Here is a 16,357-nt window from a genome sequence, read left to right as displayed (position 1 = left end):
ATAGTATAAACGTTCACCGCTCCACTTCGAACCGAGGTTTGATTTTTTTGTAGTGAATCCTTGTACCCAGGGCCCAGAATTTGGTGCCACACCCCTGCTTGCATTCACAGTGCTTTTTTCAATCACGATGAGTATGCATATCGGTTAACACCATTTACCACGTTTATTTCATCCATTACAAGCCTGTCAACACACTACGGCTATCTTTCATTCAGATCGTGTAATGTGGGGCAACTTTCAATGTGTAAAACTCAAAGGCTTTGAATAGCGTTTGGCTTTCGCTTCTCATCACCTTTTGCTGTAGGAGACTGACCTACGCGGTTTTCTTTGGCCGGCGGCCAACTCAAAACACGGCGTGATTATAAGGGGAACTGATGGCAGCCTTTGCTGGTGGCTAAGAGGAGGGGAGACTTTGGAGTGGGGAATGGGACCAGGGGCGTCACAAGGGGGGGGGGGAAGTGGGACTGAGTTTTACCAGGGCACAATTTGGAGGGGCCTTGATTACTTTAGCTATTGAAAAATAGCAGATATACAAGCTCACAGCGCGGCACCGAGTGCCGCGCTGCAAGCTTGTACATCTGCTATTTTTGAAAAATCATGAAAATGTGTGCAAAGCTTTGAATATATGTATTTTTTTAAGCGAACATTTGTAACTCAAATTTTGCTTCTGGGGGGGTCCCTGGAACAAAATATTTTGAGATAGGGGTCCGTGGCCAAATACAACATGTAATTTTGGGGGTCCTTCACGTGAAAATGTTTGAGCACCACTGACAACAAAAAATCGAGTTTTTTCAAAAATAGCAGATCTACAGTGCCATGCTGAGATCTTGTAGATCTGCTATTTTTCAATAGTTAAATCACAAAATAATGTGTTCCCCCTATGAAGAACATTCATGGAGGGCCCGCAGTGAATCCGTGTACCCAGGGCCCAGAATTTGGTGCGACACCCCTGAATGGGACGCTGATATAGGGTTTGTGTCACTGCATGAAGGAAAACACACAGATTTACTTTGGAAACGTTTGAAATATTCCACGTTGGGAAATGTGTCAGTATACGTTTTAATAGACATAGAGCATCACAGCGGAAGTGGTTTACTAATCCCACTAAAAAAATCTCCCATTCATTTTCCCCATAGACTTTTACAAAAATATTTATAACAATTATGTTAAGCCTAAAACCAAGCCATCCAGGATTGCAGTGAATCTTTTCAAAGAAACAAAGGTTTTATGGTCATGATTCACTGCAATCCTGGATGGCTTGGTTCTAGGCTTAACATAATTGTTATAAATATTTTCGTTCAAGTCTATGAGGAAAATGAACGGGAGATTTTGTTAGTGGGACCAGTAAACCACGCCCACTGCGATGCTCTATATAGGCCTGAATTGCTATTTTAGTTTACTATTTAAAAACAACCACAGGTGTAGATGGGGGATATCAGCACTATAGTCTCCTTTTTCTGCACTGGCAAGATAAAACCTGGCTTATGAAGGGCAAGGGTGTTCTTAAAGTCATGTCTGGGGACCACCAGGACTCCAAATGGACCCGTGTGGTTCTGCAACTCTGAGTGTGTACAAATGTAAGCTAAATCGGTGGTTCTCAAAGTGGATTCCAGGGACTCTGTGAGTTCCTTTAGGGGGGGTTTAAATTTACCCTACAATTCTGTAACTCTGACAGTGTACAAATGGAACCAAACATTTGGTTCCATTTGTACACTGTCAGAGTTATGGGGAGACCTTGAAAGTTGAAAGTTTGAGAAACACAGAGTTAAATTAACAAAGGATTTTACATTGTAGCTTCCAAAAAAAAGACAAAACAACAACTATGTATCAAATAGAAAGGTAAATAATGCCTGGTATTATTATTATTATTTATAAGGAAGAAGAAGAGAAAAAAAAGAGGTTTAACTTTCCCATTAGGATTGAGAGCTCCCCTCCCTCCAGCTGTGCTCCCCAGAGACCATAAAGGAGGCCCGAGCCTGAGCAGCAACCAATGGGAGGAGGCCGCTCAACCCAGGGGTGTCGCACCAAACTCTGGGCCCTGGGTTAGCCCTGAATACAGGACGGTCATATACATGACCGTCCTGGTGCCGCCTCAACTTGAGGAGTAGTGGGCAATCGAGCCCTTAACGGTTTGAGCTAGGAACGTCAGATTTCAAAAATAAAGTGCTTACCTAAGCCAACTTTGATAACAATTTGATGCCGCACAACGTTCATTACACGCCGCTACCGGATTGTTGAATAAAAAGCATTTTTGTCCGAAATTATTTTGCTTAACATAGGACTTCCGCCTCTAGTGGACAGTCGCGTCATCTCCGGTTGATCATTGTAGTGAACGGAGATGATGCGATGACGCGACTGTCCACTAGAGGCGGAAGTCCTATGTTAAGCAAAATAATTTCGGACAAAAATGCTTTTTATTCAACAATCCGGTAGCGGCGTGTAATGAACGTTGTGCAGCGTCAAATTGTTATCAAAGTTGGCTTAGGTAAGCACTTTATTTTTGAAATCTGACGTTCCTAGCTCAAACCGTTAAGGGCTCGATTGCCCACTACTCCTCAAGTTGAGGCGGCACCAGGACGGTCAGGGCTAGGCCCTGGGTACAAGGATTCACTGCGGTATTTTGTGCTGTAACTATTGAAAAATAGCAGATCTACAAGCTCACAGCGCTGCACCGAGGGCCGCGCTGCGAGCTTGTAGATCTGCTATTTTTGAAAAATCATGAACATTTGTGCAAGTCTTTGAAGGTTTTTTGAAAAACCTATGTTACGTCAGTGGTGCTCAAACCTTTTCATGTGAAGGACCCCCAAAATGATATGTATTTGGCCATGGACCCCCATCTCAAAAGGTTTAATTCCAGGGACCTCCCCAGAAGCAAAATTTGTGTAACAAAAGTTAAACGTTACAAAAGTAAAAAAAAATACATAATATTCAAAGATTTGCACACATTTTCACGACTTAAAAAAGAAATAGCCGATCTACAAGCTCACAGTGCAAGCTTGTAGATCTGCTATTTTTCAATAGCTAAAATATAAAGTAATGAAGGCCCCTCCACCTTGGGCCCTAGTAAATCAGTCCCACTTTTCCCCCCCTTGTGACGCCCCTGTGCTCAACTACAGGACAAATACCTCAGGCTCTCTGTCATCCCTCCCAGCTGGCCCCGGCCAGCCAATCAGGACCCGGAGAACTCCGGCGAGGAGGAAATCAAACCCAGATGAACCCTTGCACTTGTATAACATGACAGAATCCTAAACCAATCATAAACAAAATCATCCCAACAAGGCTGGATCGAATTAAATGCACTTGGGCTGAAAAGTAGGGCATGTCATAATTAGGGCAAAGAGCCAGGATTGTATTGAACTGGATGGGAGTCTTGTTTTGATATCATAGTGAGACCATATGTAAGATTTAGAAGTACAAGTTAAAGTATAGGGAAAGTGATTTTCTTTTGTTTCTAACAAAAAGTTTTCTTTTTTAAAGTTAAAGGTGTAGTTCACCCCCAAAATTACTTTCTTTCTATTGATTACTCATGCCATGGAGCTCAATAATATTTATTTGTATTTGTTGCATTGCTAAGACACAAAAATCTATTATAGTAAATATACCCCCATTGATTCCGGATGGGGACCCAAATGCATTTTGGTCCCCATCCGGAATCAATGGGGGTAAATGTATTGTAATCAAATTATTGCCTTAGAAATGCGACAAATACCAAAAAATATTATTGAACTCAAGTCTCCATGGAATGAGTAATCAATGGAAAAAAAGTCATTTTGGGGGTGAACTACTCCTTTAAAGCTCTATATTCTGATACTAAGCATTGCTATACAGAGTGTGTTTTTAGTAACAGGTCTCTACTGCTCTTTAATAACAGAACAATTTCATGTAGGTTACCAATTTCAGCCAATCAGGAGAGAGAACCCAGCTTAAAATTTCCAGTTCCAATTTTGTCTGCTCATTTTTCGTGTTTATACTGTATACTTCTCTCAACTCTTAACCATCCTATATTCTTAGTTGACCTGGGTAGCAGAGGCCTTTTGGTCCCATTTCCTCTATGCCAAATCTCTTCATAAGCTCTCAGCGCGTGGCGTTGCAGTGTGTTGTGAGGTATTTCTACTGCACATACAGTATGAAACAGAGCTGCTAACTTTAAATGCATTTTGAGAAAAAAATAATGCTGTTATTTGTTCCAAAAGCTTTATACCCTGTATATATATAAAATGTCACAATGCGACATAGCTCTGTTTACACAATGCTGTACCCCCTCCCAATGTATATATGTTCCCCAACTTCCCCATTTTCAACTGTTTTTATTTAAAGCTATACTATGTAACTTTTTTAATGAAACAAATCTTAAAATTGTCCTAATTATTAAATCGCAAAAGTTTTAGAACACCCACACTGTTCATTTAAGCTCCCAAAGCCTTTTCTTTATATGTGTTCTACTGAGCCCTGGTGGCCGTGACCGGGGCTGTTTTGCCCTGCAAAATTACGTCATATGCATCATTCTGTACACGTGTCTCCCTACCGGCCAATCAAAGCCCAGATCATACACTGCCGAGCTCTTCAGGAAGTACACTGCAGTGTTTACACTGGGCTAGGAGTTTAGCATGTAGCTCCCCAACCGAGGCTCGTAGAGGGACACGAAAGACCTCTATGGATAGGTCTCGGCGAGGCGAGGCGGACGCGCGGTGGTCTGGAGGCCCGGTCCGCGGCGAAAGACGGCCGAAAAAAGCAGACGCGACCGCGGTTTGCTATAACGCTACTGACCACTAGTTGAGCAACTTACACAGTATAGTTTTAATTTGTGACAAATGCTTTGGCAATGTAAACGTATGTTTTTTCATGCCAATAAAGCTCCTTTGAATTGAATTTAATTGATTTCCAGGTGTTCCCCAACAACAATTATTAATAGTTAGGAACCAAATGGACTCTTACAGGTCTGTAACTCAGAGAGTCTCAGAGTTATGGGGTCAAATGCATACCAAACCGACGTGATTACTTTTTTTTTTTTTTGAACGGTGAAAACCGCTCCTGTTTCACTTCGTGTTAACACAATCATTAGCACGGACCAATCAAAAGCTGTTCTGACCATGTTGTCACGAGTTAGCCAAACATAACAGACCAATCAAATGCCGTTCTGTCCATGACGTCATGGATACAGAGGCTTTCGTTTGGTTTGTCAGTTTCAGAACGTGTTTAACAGAAATAATTGCACGAAACACAGCCTTTGATTGGTAATTCATCCAAAGCATTGTTTTGCATTTCAAAATATTATCTTCTCAGCACCTTTTGCACCTGTTTTTCACTTTATGAGCCCTCCCAACATGCTCCTGGGAGTTTTTGAGCAGTGCTGCTAGCCGCTCCTACGTCTGGCTTTGTGTGTAGGTCCCTACTCCCTATCTCCATATGTCCGTGGTACGAGACTATGGCCATAGAAAGTACGCAGAGACCGACATCACCACAGCTGATGTCACGGACAGAGCGGCCCATACAAGGAGATTCGCACATGTGTCGTGTTTTCCATTTCCCTCCTTCATGGGGGACTCTTCATCCTCTCTCTTGACGGGCTCCCCCTCACAGTGGATGAACGTACCCGTGACCACAACGCAGTAGGGTGAGGGATCAGTCGCTACTACTTTGAACTCCACAGCATGCATGCCACCCCTGACCAGGAAGATGTCGCCCTCGTGAACAGGCCTGAAAGTGTCCAGGAAGTGTGGCTTGAGGTAGGTCTCAAACAGGTCTCCAGTGATGCCGTCTACAGTGTCATCTATTGGGAGAACACGGACTCTTTTTCCGTATTTCATAACGCCGGGAACCAGATCGAAGTTGATGACGTCGCCCAGACGGACCCTCAGATTGTTGCGGACGACCCTGTTCATGCAAACCTTCTCATCAGAACAGGTGTCGTGGGAGAGAACTATGCACACCGTCTCCCTCCTTTCCTTTCCCTTCATCAGCACCGGATCTCCAGGGTACAGCTTCAGCTCATCCATCTTGGCCCGAGAGAGGGAGACCACGCTATCGTCATCAGTGACACCGTCATCGACAATCAGCCTGTTTGGCCTGTTTGATTCCCCATTTGAGTCCATGGCTGTCTACTTGAATTATAATCTATTATATAATTTATTTTAAACAAGGAAATCCTTCTCTGTCACTTTATCGATCTTGGCGTATCAACTCTGACAAAGACCACAATCCGAGCCGCTTAATCTTTTGACAGCTTCTTATATAATAGAGGACTACTGTACACAATACAAACTGTTGCTATGGTTTGACGTCGCACACAATACAAACTGTTGATAGGTCACAGGCGACTTAGCAACAGCTTGTATTGTTTGTGACCCTAGCATGTCATGTGTCATGCCTGATTTTACACTTGGTTGCATGCATGATTGTGAGCTTGTATATATTTTCAGTGCACGACACCCGCGACCGAACATAAAATGACTTGTCTTCTCCATGAGTCCCTCCCTAACATCATCATCTAGTTTTTATTTGTTAACGAAATTGTCAATGTATTTAGTCTATGTTTTAGTCATCATGGCTTAGTTTCTGAGCAGCACAAACTGCTCCTATGTTTCACTTTGTGTGTGTCAGCCAAAAGATTTGCCAAAAAAGCAGTCAAAATAATTAGCACAGAGCTCCATGTATGGAGATCCGTGCTCATACACACAAAGTAACTGATGTCACAGACAGAACGGCCCATACAAGGAGATATGCGCACGTGTGTCGTGTTTGCTCCTATGTTTCACTTCGTGTTAACACAATCACGGACTAGCACGGACCAATCAAAAGCTGTTCTGACCATGATGTCACGAGTTAGCCAAACATAACAGACCAATCAAATGCCGTTCTGTCCATGACGTCATGGATACAGAGGCTTTCGTTTGGTTTGTCAGTTTCAGAACGTGTTTAACAGAAATAATTGCACGAAACACAGCCTTTGATTGGTAATTCATCCAAAGCATTGTTTTGCATTTCAAAATATTATCTTCTCAGCACCTTTTGCACCTGTTTTTCACTTTATGAGCCCTCCCAACAAGCTCCTGGGAGTTTTTGAGCAGTGCTGCTAGCCGCTCCTACGTCTGGCTTTGTGTGTAGGTCCCTACTCCCTATCTCCATATGTCCGTGGTACGAGACTATGGCCATAGAAAGTACGCAGAGACCGACATCACCACAGCTGATGTCACGGACAGAGCGGCCCATACAAGGAGATTTGCACATGTGTTGTGTTTTCCATTTCCCTCCTTCATGGGGGACTCTTCATCCTCTCTCTTGACGGGCTCCCCCTCACAGTGGATGAGCGTTTCCGTGGCCACAATGCAGTAGGGTGAGGGATCAGTCGCTACTACTTTGAACTCCACAGCACGCATGCCACCCCTGACCAGGAAGATGTCGCCCTCGTGAACAGGCCTGAAAGTGTCCAGGAAGTGTGGCTTGAGGTAGGTCTCAAACAGGTCTCCAGTAATGCCGTCTACAGTGTCATCTATTGGGAGAACACGGACTCTTTTTCCGTATTTCACATCGGGAACGGGAACCAGATCGAAGTCGATGACCTCGCCCAGACGGACCCTCAGATTGTTGCGGACGACCCTGTTCATGCAAACCTTCTCATCAGAACAGGTGTCGTGGGAGAGAACTATGCACACCGTCTCCCTCCTTTCCTTTCCCTTCATCAGCACTGTATCTCCAGGTAACAGCTGCAGCTCATCCATCTTGGCCCGAGAGAGGGAGACCACGCTATCGTCATCAGTGACACCGTCATCGACAATCAGCCTGTTTGGTCTGTTTGATTCCCCATTTGAGTCCATGGCTGTCTACTTGAATTATAATTTATTATATAATTTATTTTAAACAAGGAAATCCTTCTCTGTCACTTTATCGATCTTGGCGTATCAACTCTGACAAAGACCACAATCCGAGCAGCTTAATCTTTTGACAGCTTCTTATATATAGAGGCCTACTGTACACAATACAAACTGTTGCTATGGTATGACATCGCACACAATACAAACTGTTGTTGTTAGGTCACAGGCGACTTAGCAACAGCTTGTATTGTTTGTGACCCTAGCATGGGTGTCATGCCTGATTTTACACTTGGTTGCATGCTTGATTGTGAGCTTGTAGATATTTTCAGTGCACGACACCCGCAACCGAACATAAAATGACTTGTCTTCTCCACGAGTCCCTCCCTAACATCATCATCTAGTTTTTATTTGTTAACGAAATTGTCAATGTATTTAGTCTATGTTTTAGTCATCATGGCTTAGTTTCTGAGCAGCACAAACTGCTCCTACGTTTCACTTTGTGTGTGTCAGCCAAAAGATTTGCCAAAAAAGCAGCCAAAATAATTAGCACAGAGCACCATGTATGGAGATCCGTGCTCATACACACAAAGTAACTGATGTCACAGACATTACGGACCATACAAGGAGATATGCGCACGTGTGTCGTGTTTGCACCGCTCACTTCGCACCGTTACCTTTTTATCCTTCTTTCTTTTTTTTAAGTTTATAACCACTGCCTTATACCACTGTACACCATATGGCTGTGTGGTGTGGAATGGAGTGATTAGTGGCCTGTAGTTGTAGTGCTTCTGCCACTGTGAGGCGCTGTGGGAGGATAGTGGGGCAGGGGCACAAGATAACATATCTGACAGTGCTCTCTCTCTCCTAAGCCCACATTGGCAGAGTGCATCTTCTTCCTGGAGGAGGAAACGGCTTTCACTCAACAGAGCAAGCAAAACAAGCGGGCTCATGGAGCACCAAAGGGCATGGCACACGCCACTGTTTCCACCGGTCCCAACAAAGATGTTGCTTTGACATTTGACACATGGACATGTCACAAGATGACACCGCATTGTGTGGACGAATGGACCTGGCTAGAATGGGTGGGGACAATTCCTGTGAATAAAATGACCCTGGCCTTCTTCGCTGTTGGGTGGAAACCTTGTATGTCCAAAACCCCTCCATTTGTATCCGCTTTTTTTTTATATACAATAGGGAAAATAGCAGATTTACAATCTCACAAGAGTTGTGAGCTTGTGGATCCGCTATTTTCACAACTTTTGTGCGACACTCTTGTATGACAAAGTAGTAGAGAATTCATTTAAGAAAAAAGAAACCAAGTTGAAGTATGGATGCACGAAGTCGCTGCCAGACAGCAACGCCTCGTGAAGCTTTTGCGCAACTCTTTTACTGGACGCACGTTATTGTTCCATCATCTCAGAGAGGGTCTGTTTTTAATAGTACGTAAATGTTATTGTAGAAGCCTGTCGTTTGAATTAATTATTTATATTTCATCACTTTCTGCCGAGTACAAAGGAAGCATGGGGCCACATGTTATCCCCCACCCCTTCAGTTATATATATAATATATTTTATTTAATTCCATCTTCTATCACGGATCTTTGCATGTGGAAAACCGCAACATATGTGAAACGGCTTAAGAAACAAGATGTACTTTATGTCGCACTTTGTTGAATTTATGAAAACACATGTTCCATCAAGTGCATTTCCAGGTAGTCTCACTGCTCTACAGTATATCACAAGACACTCTCTCTCTCTCTCTCTCTCTCTCTCCGGGTCAAACGAGAGCTCCTTGTGGCAAGGTATAGAGAGACAGGAGCGTCACAAGAGGTAGGAAAGTGGGACTGAGTTACCAGGGCCCAAGTTGGAGGGGCCCTAGTAACTTTAGCTATTGAAAAATAGCAGATATACAAGCTCACAGCGCGGCACCGAGTGCCGCGCTGCGAGCTTATAGATCTGCTATTTTTGAAAAGTTGTGAAAGTCTTTGAATATATGTATTTTTTAAGCGAACATTTCTAACTCAAATTTTGCTTCTGGGGGTCCCTGGAACTAAATATTTTGAGATCGGGGTCCGTGGCCAAATACATATCATCTTGGGGGTCCTTGACATAGGTTTCTTGCACACATTTTCACAATTTTTCAAAAATAGCAGATCTACAAGCTCGCAGCGCGGCACTCGGTGCCGCGCTGTGAGCTTGTATATCTGCTATTTTTCAATAGTTAACATTCATGGGGGCCCCACAGTGAATCCTTGTACCCAGGGCCCAGAATTTGGTGTGACGCCCCTGTAGAGAGAGACCATATTCTGTGCCAGGATATCTTTGGGTCTGGATCCTTGTTCCCGGTGTGAGGGGCCCGGGAGGCTGGCCACCTCCCTCTGCCATCATCTGGAAACCATCAGGATAAACAATGGGGTTCTCCAAAGCCTGGAAGCCCCCCACACCCTCTCTCTCTCACACACACACACACACACACACACACACACACACACACACGCGCACGTTTGTATACCATACTACTGAGGACATCAACATTTTAGGATGGCATAGTAAAAATAGCAGAAAAACTCTTACCCAAGCCCTAAACCTAAAATGTCTAATCCTGATCTTAACCCCAATGTAAAGCTTTTCGTAATTGTATTTTTTTTTTACCATTAAACATGTAAATTCCTCAAACTGTAGCCTACTATACATGTGGAGAAATGTTGCCCTTGCTAGTATAGTAATACGAGTACACACACACACACACACACACACACTCTCTCCCCCTCTTTCACCTTCCTCTCTCTCCCCCACTCCCGCGGGACATCAATCCATCCCGAAGACCATGAGAACAGCGAACCCATTGGATACCGTGCGGTCAATTACGCCGCACTAACAAACCCAAAGCCCTCTTGCAAAGCTGGCCATGTTTCATTTGGATGGGACCCTCGACGTCACACAAGCAGAGCCCAGCTGTTGCTGAAAGGAAAACACCAGACAAAATGCCCAGAATGACATCCACAGAGATAGGCAGTGTAGGTTCTCTGGTTCTGTTTCACAACTTTCAACCTGGCGACACTATTTTGTTGTTACAGTCACATCACAGGTGTTTTTTTTTTAAGCTCCTATCATTTGTAGTTTTCAAGAAAGAACAAGGAAAATAGGTCAGAATTTTAATCTGACTTTCAGGAATTTAGCTAAACCAGACTGAAGCACCCTTCCCCATGCCTTCAGACACAACTCAGGGTTTGTCATAACTTTACAACTTTGTTAAACCTGCCTGTGCTGGAGTTGCATATCGTCGTTGCCGAGTGGAAACCTTGTATGTCCAAAACTCTTTGTCTTGCATTTATCATTTTAAAAAATGATTTAAACTAGTGAAAACAGCCGATCTACAAGCACACAACGCCTCGCGGTGGCGGCTGTTTTCACTACCTTTGTGCGACAGCCTTGTATGTTGAAGCAGGGCTTTACTTTGCGAATAAATGTACACATTTTTAACTTGGAGATACAAGGTTTCTGCCCGACAGTGACGATATACTGTAGGGACTACTGCAGCTAGCTGAGGTACTGTTCTACTGTTGTATAGATTAAGACAGCAACAGGGAACATTATGTATAGATAGGGTGAGGCCAAGCGATATAAAGATATAACTACACTTACAGACATGCCCTGGTTTTGTTCATGCACAGCTGCTCTCGCTGCCATAAACGCTGCACATGGCATTCCTGCATTGCACATAAGTTTGAATGCAGAAATGTCCCCCACCCACAAGCACCACAATATAGAGATACTCTCTTAGTATTAAGAGATTAAGTATTAAGAACTTATTGATGTACTTTTGTACTTTTACTCAAGTACATTTTGTATTCCGTACTTCTACTTGTAAGGGTGCCCTCACACCAAAATACCTAGAGTGGAATCCGCCAATGCATTTCAATGAGAATGGAGCGTTTTTTTGCAGAAATCCTCTACTGGCAAAAAAAAAACGTTCCATTCTCATTGAAATGCATTGGCGGATTCCACTCTAGGTATTTGGGTGTGAGGGCACCCTAACAGAGTATTTCTACATTGCAATATTGATACTTTTACTTAAGTAAATCATTTGAGTACTTTTTCCACCACTGGTTAACTGTTACCTATTTTGGGGTTGAACTACCCGAGAAAGTACTTGAATAAATGTACTTTGAACCACTGCATACCACTAAAGAAGAGACGAAACAAATACAACGATGATGAACAAACCACTGAACAGGGATTCAAGGAAATGAGAGACGCTCCCCATGCTTAGCCAATGGAAGCAATCTTATGTCCTGTTTTAACACAACAGCATTTCCCTGTTTCCCCAAAGTATGGCGGTTCAAGTGGTTAAAACTGAACACTGGCGGCCACTATTCGGGGTGAACATGGGCCTGGAAATGTAGGCGATCTGCAAGCTATATCGATCGAGCTTGTAGATTTGCTTTTTCTGGCGTCGAGATTTGGTGTTGAAGGAAAGAAGAGCACTTTAACTATTGAAAAATAGCAGATATACAAGCTCACTCACTCACAAGTCTTTGAATGTTTCAAATCCTTCTACGTTTAAAAAAAAAGAAAAAATGTGTTTCTATGTCAGTGGTGCTCAAACGTTTTCATGTCAAGGACCCCCAAAATGATATGTATTTGGCCACGGACCCCCATCTCAAAATATTTTGTTCCAGGGACCCCCCAGAAGCAAAATTTGAGTTACAAATGTTCGCTTAAAAAATACATACCGGTATTTTCAAAAATAACAGATCTGCGAGCTTGTATATCTGCTAATTTTTCAATAGTTAAAGCATAAAATAATTAAGGCCCCTCCACCTTGGGCCCTAGAAACTCAGTCCCAAAATGTAATGCCTTAACTTCTACAATTCTAAGTGCTTGTCAGGATGGGGGCTCCCCAGTTCAAATATGATAATTTTTGGGGGTCACAGCCTCAAAAGGTTGAGAACCACTGGTCTATCAAATCAACTGGATGGTGATGGCCATAAGACACACGGCGGCGTGCCCCAGAACCTGAGCGAGCACAGGTCAGGACTGCGGTCAAGTTGACGACTTATACAGCTGTACAGCGGCGTTATGTTTCACATAGGTTGAGTGACGGGGGGCAGGTGCGCTGCCAGACAAACAAGAAATGTAACGGCAACATTTTTATCACCGGCTTTATTTCAAAAGAGGGCGGGGGCAATTAAATCCGAAAATGTAATGGAAACCAAGATTCAGAACCAATAAACGACTTAATCTTGCTCATGGAGGAGGTCACGAACAATCGAGAAGTGCCTTTTTATTTTGTCAATAACGAATTGACAGAAATAGGTATACTTGCTTGGTTTCATGTCAAGGACCAACAAAATTATATGTATTTGGCTGCCGGCCCCCATCTCAAAATATTTCGTTCCAGGGACCCCCCAGAAGCAAAGATTTGAGTTAAACATGTTCACTTTGAATATGTATTGTACAAATGTTCTAGATTTTACAAAAATAGCAGATCTACAAGCTCGTAGAGCGGCACAAAGTATACAATAATGCTTTTGCTTTTAGCTCAAATCTCGGTTTTAACAGGTTAAATAATAAAGAATTGTTCAACTAATTCTAAATACCGTGCTGTGCAGGATTCAAGACGGACCACTGAGGGAACCAAACAAGGAGGACAGGCTACGCCTCATGATGTCATTCTCTTCCACATACACACACTTTAGAATGGGTGACTTGCCACAGACAAAGTCCTTGCTTTAGCACGGTTAAAAACATGGCATTTGTGAAGGCACTGTAGTGAAAATGTGTCTATAATAACAGCAACGATATGAAATGTGGCCCGCTCCCACTGAAACGTATAGTTACTATAAGGTCAAACAACACAGGATGTCATCTATGTGAACACAGCAACAGAGAAGGTAGACAGAAACACTTTGAAGCCAAGCCCTTTAACTTGCCTTTCCTTGCTGTGTGTGCAGTATTTGTGATCTGTCTCTGATCACATGACTGTCACTGATTATCAGACAGAGAGAGTCTATCTAGTACTCACATTTTTAACTTGAGTAAAAGTACCATTACCACTCTGTCAGGTAAAAGTTCTGTATTCACATTTTACTTGAGTAAAAGTAACAGTATTGGCATCGGTAACAGGATGGGTGGGCATCAAGAAAGAGTAGGCACCTCTGTGTTAAACTGGCTTATTCTTTCCAAAATGTTCTCAAGTATAGTACCGGTATACATGATTAGAACAAGCTTAAACATTTTGACAATTAAGGTATAATAATTGCTACAATTGCTACAAAACCTGTATAGCAGATCACAAAACCTGTGAGCTTGAAGATCAGCTATTTTCATAGTTGAGTAAATGTACTTAGTTACTTCCCACCACTGCTATCTAGCCCACATTCCAGAGTTTCCTCTATCTTGTTCGTCCTGCTGTTCCATCCTCAGCAGAGTCCCAGGCCAAGAGCAACAGAAACCATGTTCAGGACAGATAACACCTTTTATCAACAGCAAACACAAAAGGACCAAAGCAATCTCTTTCAGCCAGTGTTGAGATTCACCAGTCGCACATTCATCCGTGTATCGCTGTATCGCTCTCTACATCACTAGAGATGCAGTACATTTGCCAATGCTATATAACAACTATAGCTATAACAACATTGATATCCATTGCTCAATGTAAGTATGTGGATCTTTAGTCTGAATTCTAATGGCAAACAATAAATATGGCTTATTTTGGAGGGGGGTTTCAAGGCTTTTAATTCTCTTCTTTTCTCCATCCAATTTCACAGTTTTCAAGCAGATTTCACAGGCTTCAACAAGAGACTGAAAACGTTACAAGTGAACCGGTGAGAAACGAGAGGACTTCAAACTTCAAAGCAGCAGACTTAAGGTGCTCTCTCTCTCTCTGCCCCTTTGCAAATCGCCAAAGGATTCTCTGTCTGAAGTCGTTCATCAAACCTGTCATCTACCCTCCATTCAAACATTATTAAACACTAAATAATGACACACTGCGCCTCAGCTGCGCTTGTGACTCCCAAAACCATGTTCTGCGTCCGGACATCTCTGTGTGTCTGAGTCTGACCACTGCCCCTTTGAAGGAGGGACCAGTTGGCTCTCTGGCAGAGGGACAGTCTGCAGAGACACTAGGGCATTAACGACTTGTGGTTTTTGCAAGTCGACTCGACTCAGTAAAAGGTGAGTTGAAGTCGACTTTATCGTTTGATGACTTCATCATATCACACACGACCCCCCCAATTATTTTGGGGGGGTCCCCAGATGATTAACTCAATATGAAACATTGTTTTCTCACTCAACTGTAAACAAACCAACATAAAGTTTAAGTGTATAGAGGGTATCTTCACATTTCTAAAGTGCCAATTTAAGGACTTTTTAATACCTCTAAAATGGCAAATTAAACATTGTCCAAACTGTCAAATATATAGAGGCAGAAATTGTGAAAATAGCCGATATACATGCTCACAACGCCTTGCGTTGGGTTTTTTTTTCTTTCTTTTTTTTTGAGCTGTGTGAAACACAGGCTCCCTATACGTGGCTGTGTGGGTCTGTGTGTGTGTGTGTGTCTGTCTGTGTGTCTGTCTGTCTGTGTGTATGTAGCCTGAACTTCCTAAACTTCGGCACGCCACTAGTCCCACAGTTTTGCCACCACACACTCGCGCCATATGTCAAATCGACCGGCTTACTCGGGAATCGTGGGCTATTACTTTTCTAAGAGAAAGGTTCTATAGTTTAATTGATATTAATTTATTAGTGAATTAATTTTCCCCATTGACTTATAATGGGAATCGCAAAAACTCACATTCAATTATTTGTCTCTCGCAAACCATAGGGGCTAGACTTTCAAGACTTGGAGAGGAGGTTCATAATGATTTCAAGGATTAAATAAAAAGAAATTGTGTCATTTGGCCGCATGGTGGCGCCATAACACCCCACTTTACGTTTTGGCCTGTAACTCTTGAACCGTAGCCACGCCCATTTGCGCCATGATAGATTTTCCGCCATCTTGAATTTTCTCCAAAACACACTTTTTGCTCCTTTTCCTACATATTTTCTTCAAATGTCACAAAAATCGGTACACATGATCCACACACACACACACACACACACACACACACACACACACACACACACACACACACACACACACACACACACACAGCTCCACTTCACACGGGTGTGATTTTACTTTCTCTGGTGGGAGTCGACTTGTGCAATGAAGTCGACTGAGTCGACTTATCGACTTTTTCGTTAATGCCCTAAGAGACACAGTGAGACAGACAGACAGACAGACAGACAGGGATGACTGCATGACTGCGGCCAGCGTCCGCACAGCCAACAATACGGCCTGACTTCCTGACCTTTGGTGCGGCAGCCCCTCTGCAGAAACAATGCACTCCTTATTTAGCCCAAGCCCTTCCCATCATGCAGCCGTTTACTGTCAGCACATTGTCACTTGTGTATTCACTTTACAGTCACCACAGAGTTCGGCAGCTTAATTGGCCAAGGGTCACTGGAATGTTATGACCTTGGGGGCAGGGGTGTAAG

At 43.1% G+C, this 16,357-nt stretch overlaps 3 protein-coding genes across 3 annotated transcripts in view; all 3 read right to left on the bottom strand.

Moving 5' to 3' along the window:
• The window catches only part of LOC308303670 (zinc finger CCHC domain-containing protein 24-like), a 28,926-nt gene that overhangs the window by 3,519 nt on the left and 9,050 nt on the right, over positions 1-16,357 (bottom strand). The gene's annotated exons all lie outside the window — the stretch shown is intronic.
• On the bottom strand, positions 344-6,092 carry LOC308303759 (transitional endoplasmic reticulum ATPase-like; the record flags this gene model as incomplete). The annotated part of the gene is made up of 2 exons (XM_080748254.1): positions 344-387; positions 5,507-6,092. 2 exons carry the CDS (start codon positions 6,090-6,092, stop codon positions 344-346), a joined length of 630 nt encoding a protein of 209 aa, XP_080604380.1.
• LOC308303758 (transitional endoplasmic reticulum ATPase-like) lies at positions 6,177-7,814 on the bottom strand (the record flags this gene model as incomplete). The annotated part of the gene is made up of 2 exons (XM_080748253.1): positions 6,177-6,182; positions 7,212-7,814. The coding sequence occupies 2 exons, from the start codon at positions 7,812-7,814 to the stop codon at positions 6,177-6,179; spliced, it is 609 nt and encodes a 202-aa protein (XP_080604379.1).

This window comes from Nannobrachium achirus, assembly GCF_963921795.1.
Source record: "Nannobrachium achirus genome assembly, chromosome: 18".
Classification (NCBI taxonomy): domain Eukaryota; kingdom Metazoa; phylum Chordata; class Actinopteri; order Myctophiformes; family Myctophidae; genus Nannobrachium; species Nannobrachium achirus.
The sequence above is the reverse complement of the archived record's forward strand: the minus strand, read 5'-3'. Positions and strand labels throughout refer to the sequence as shown.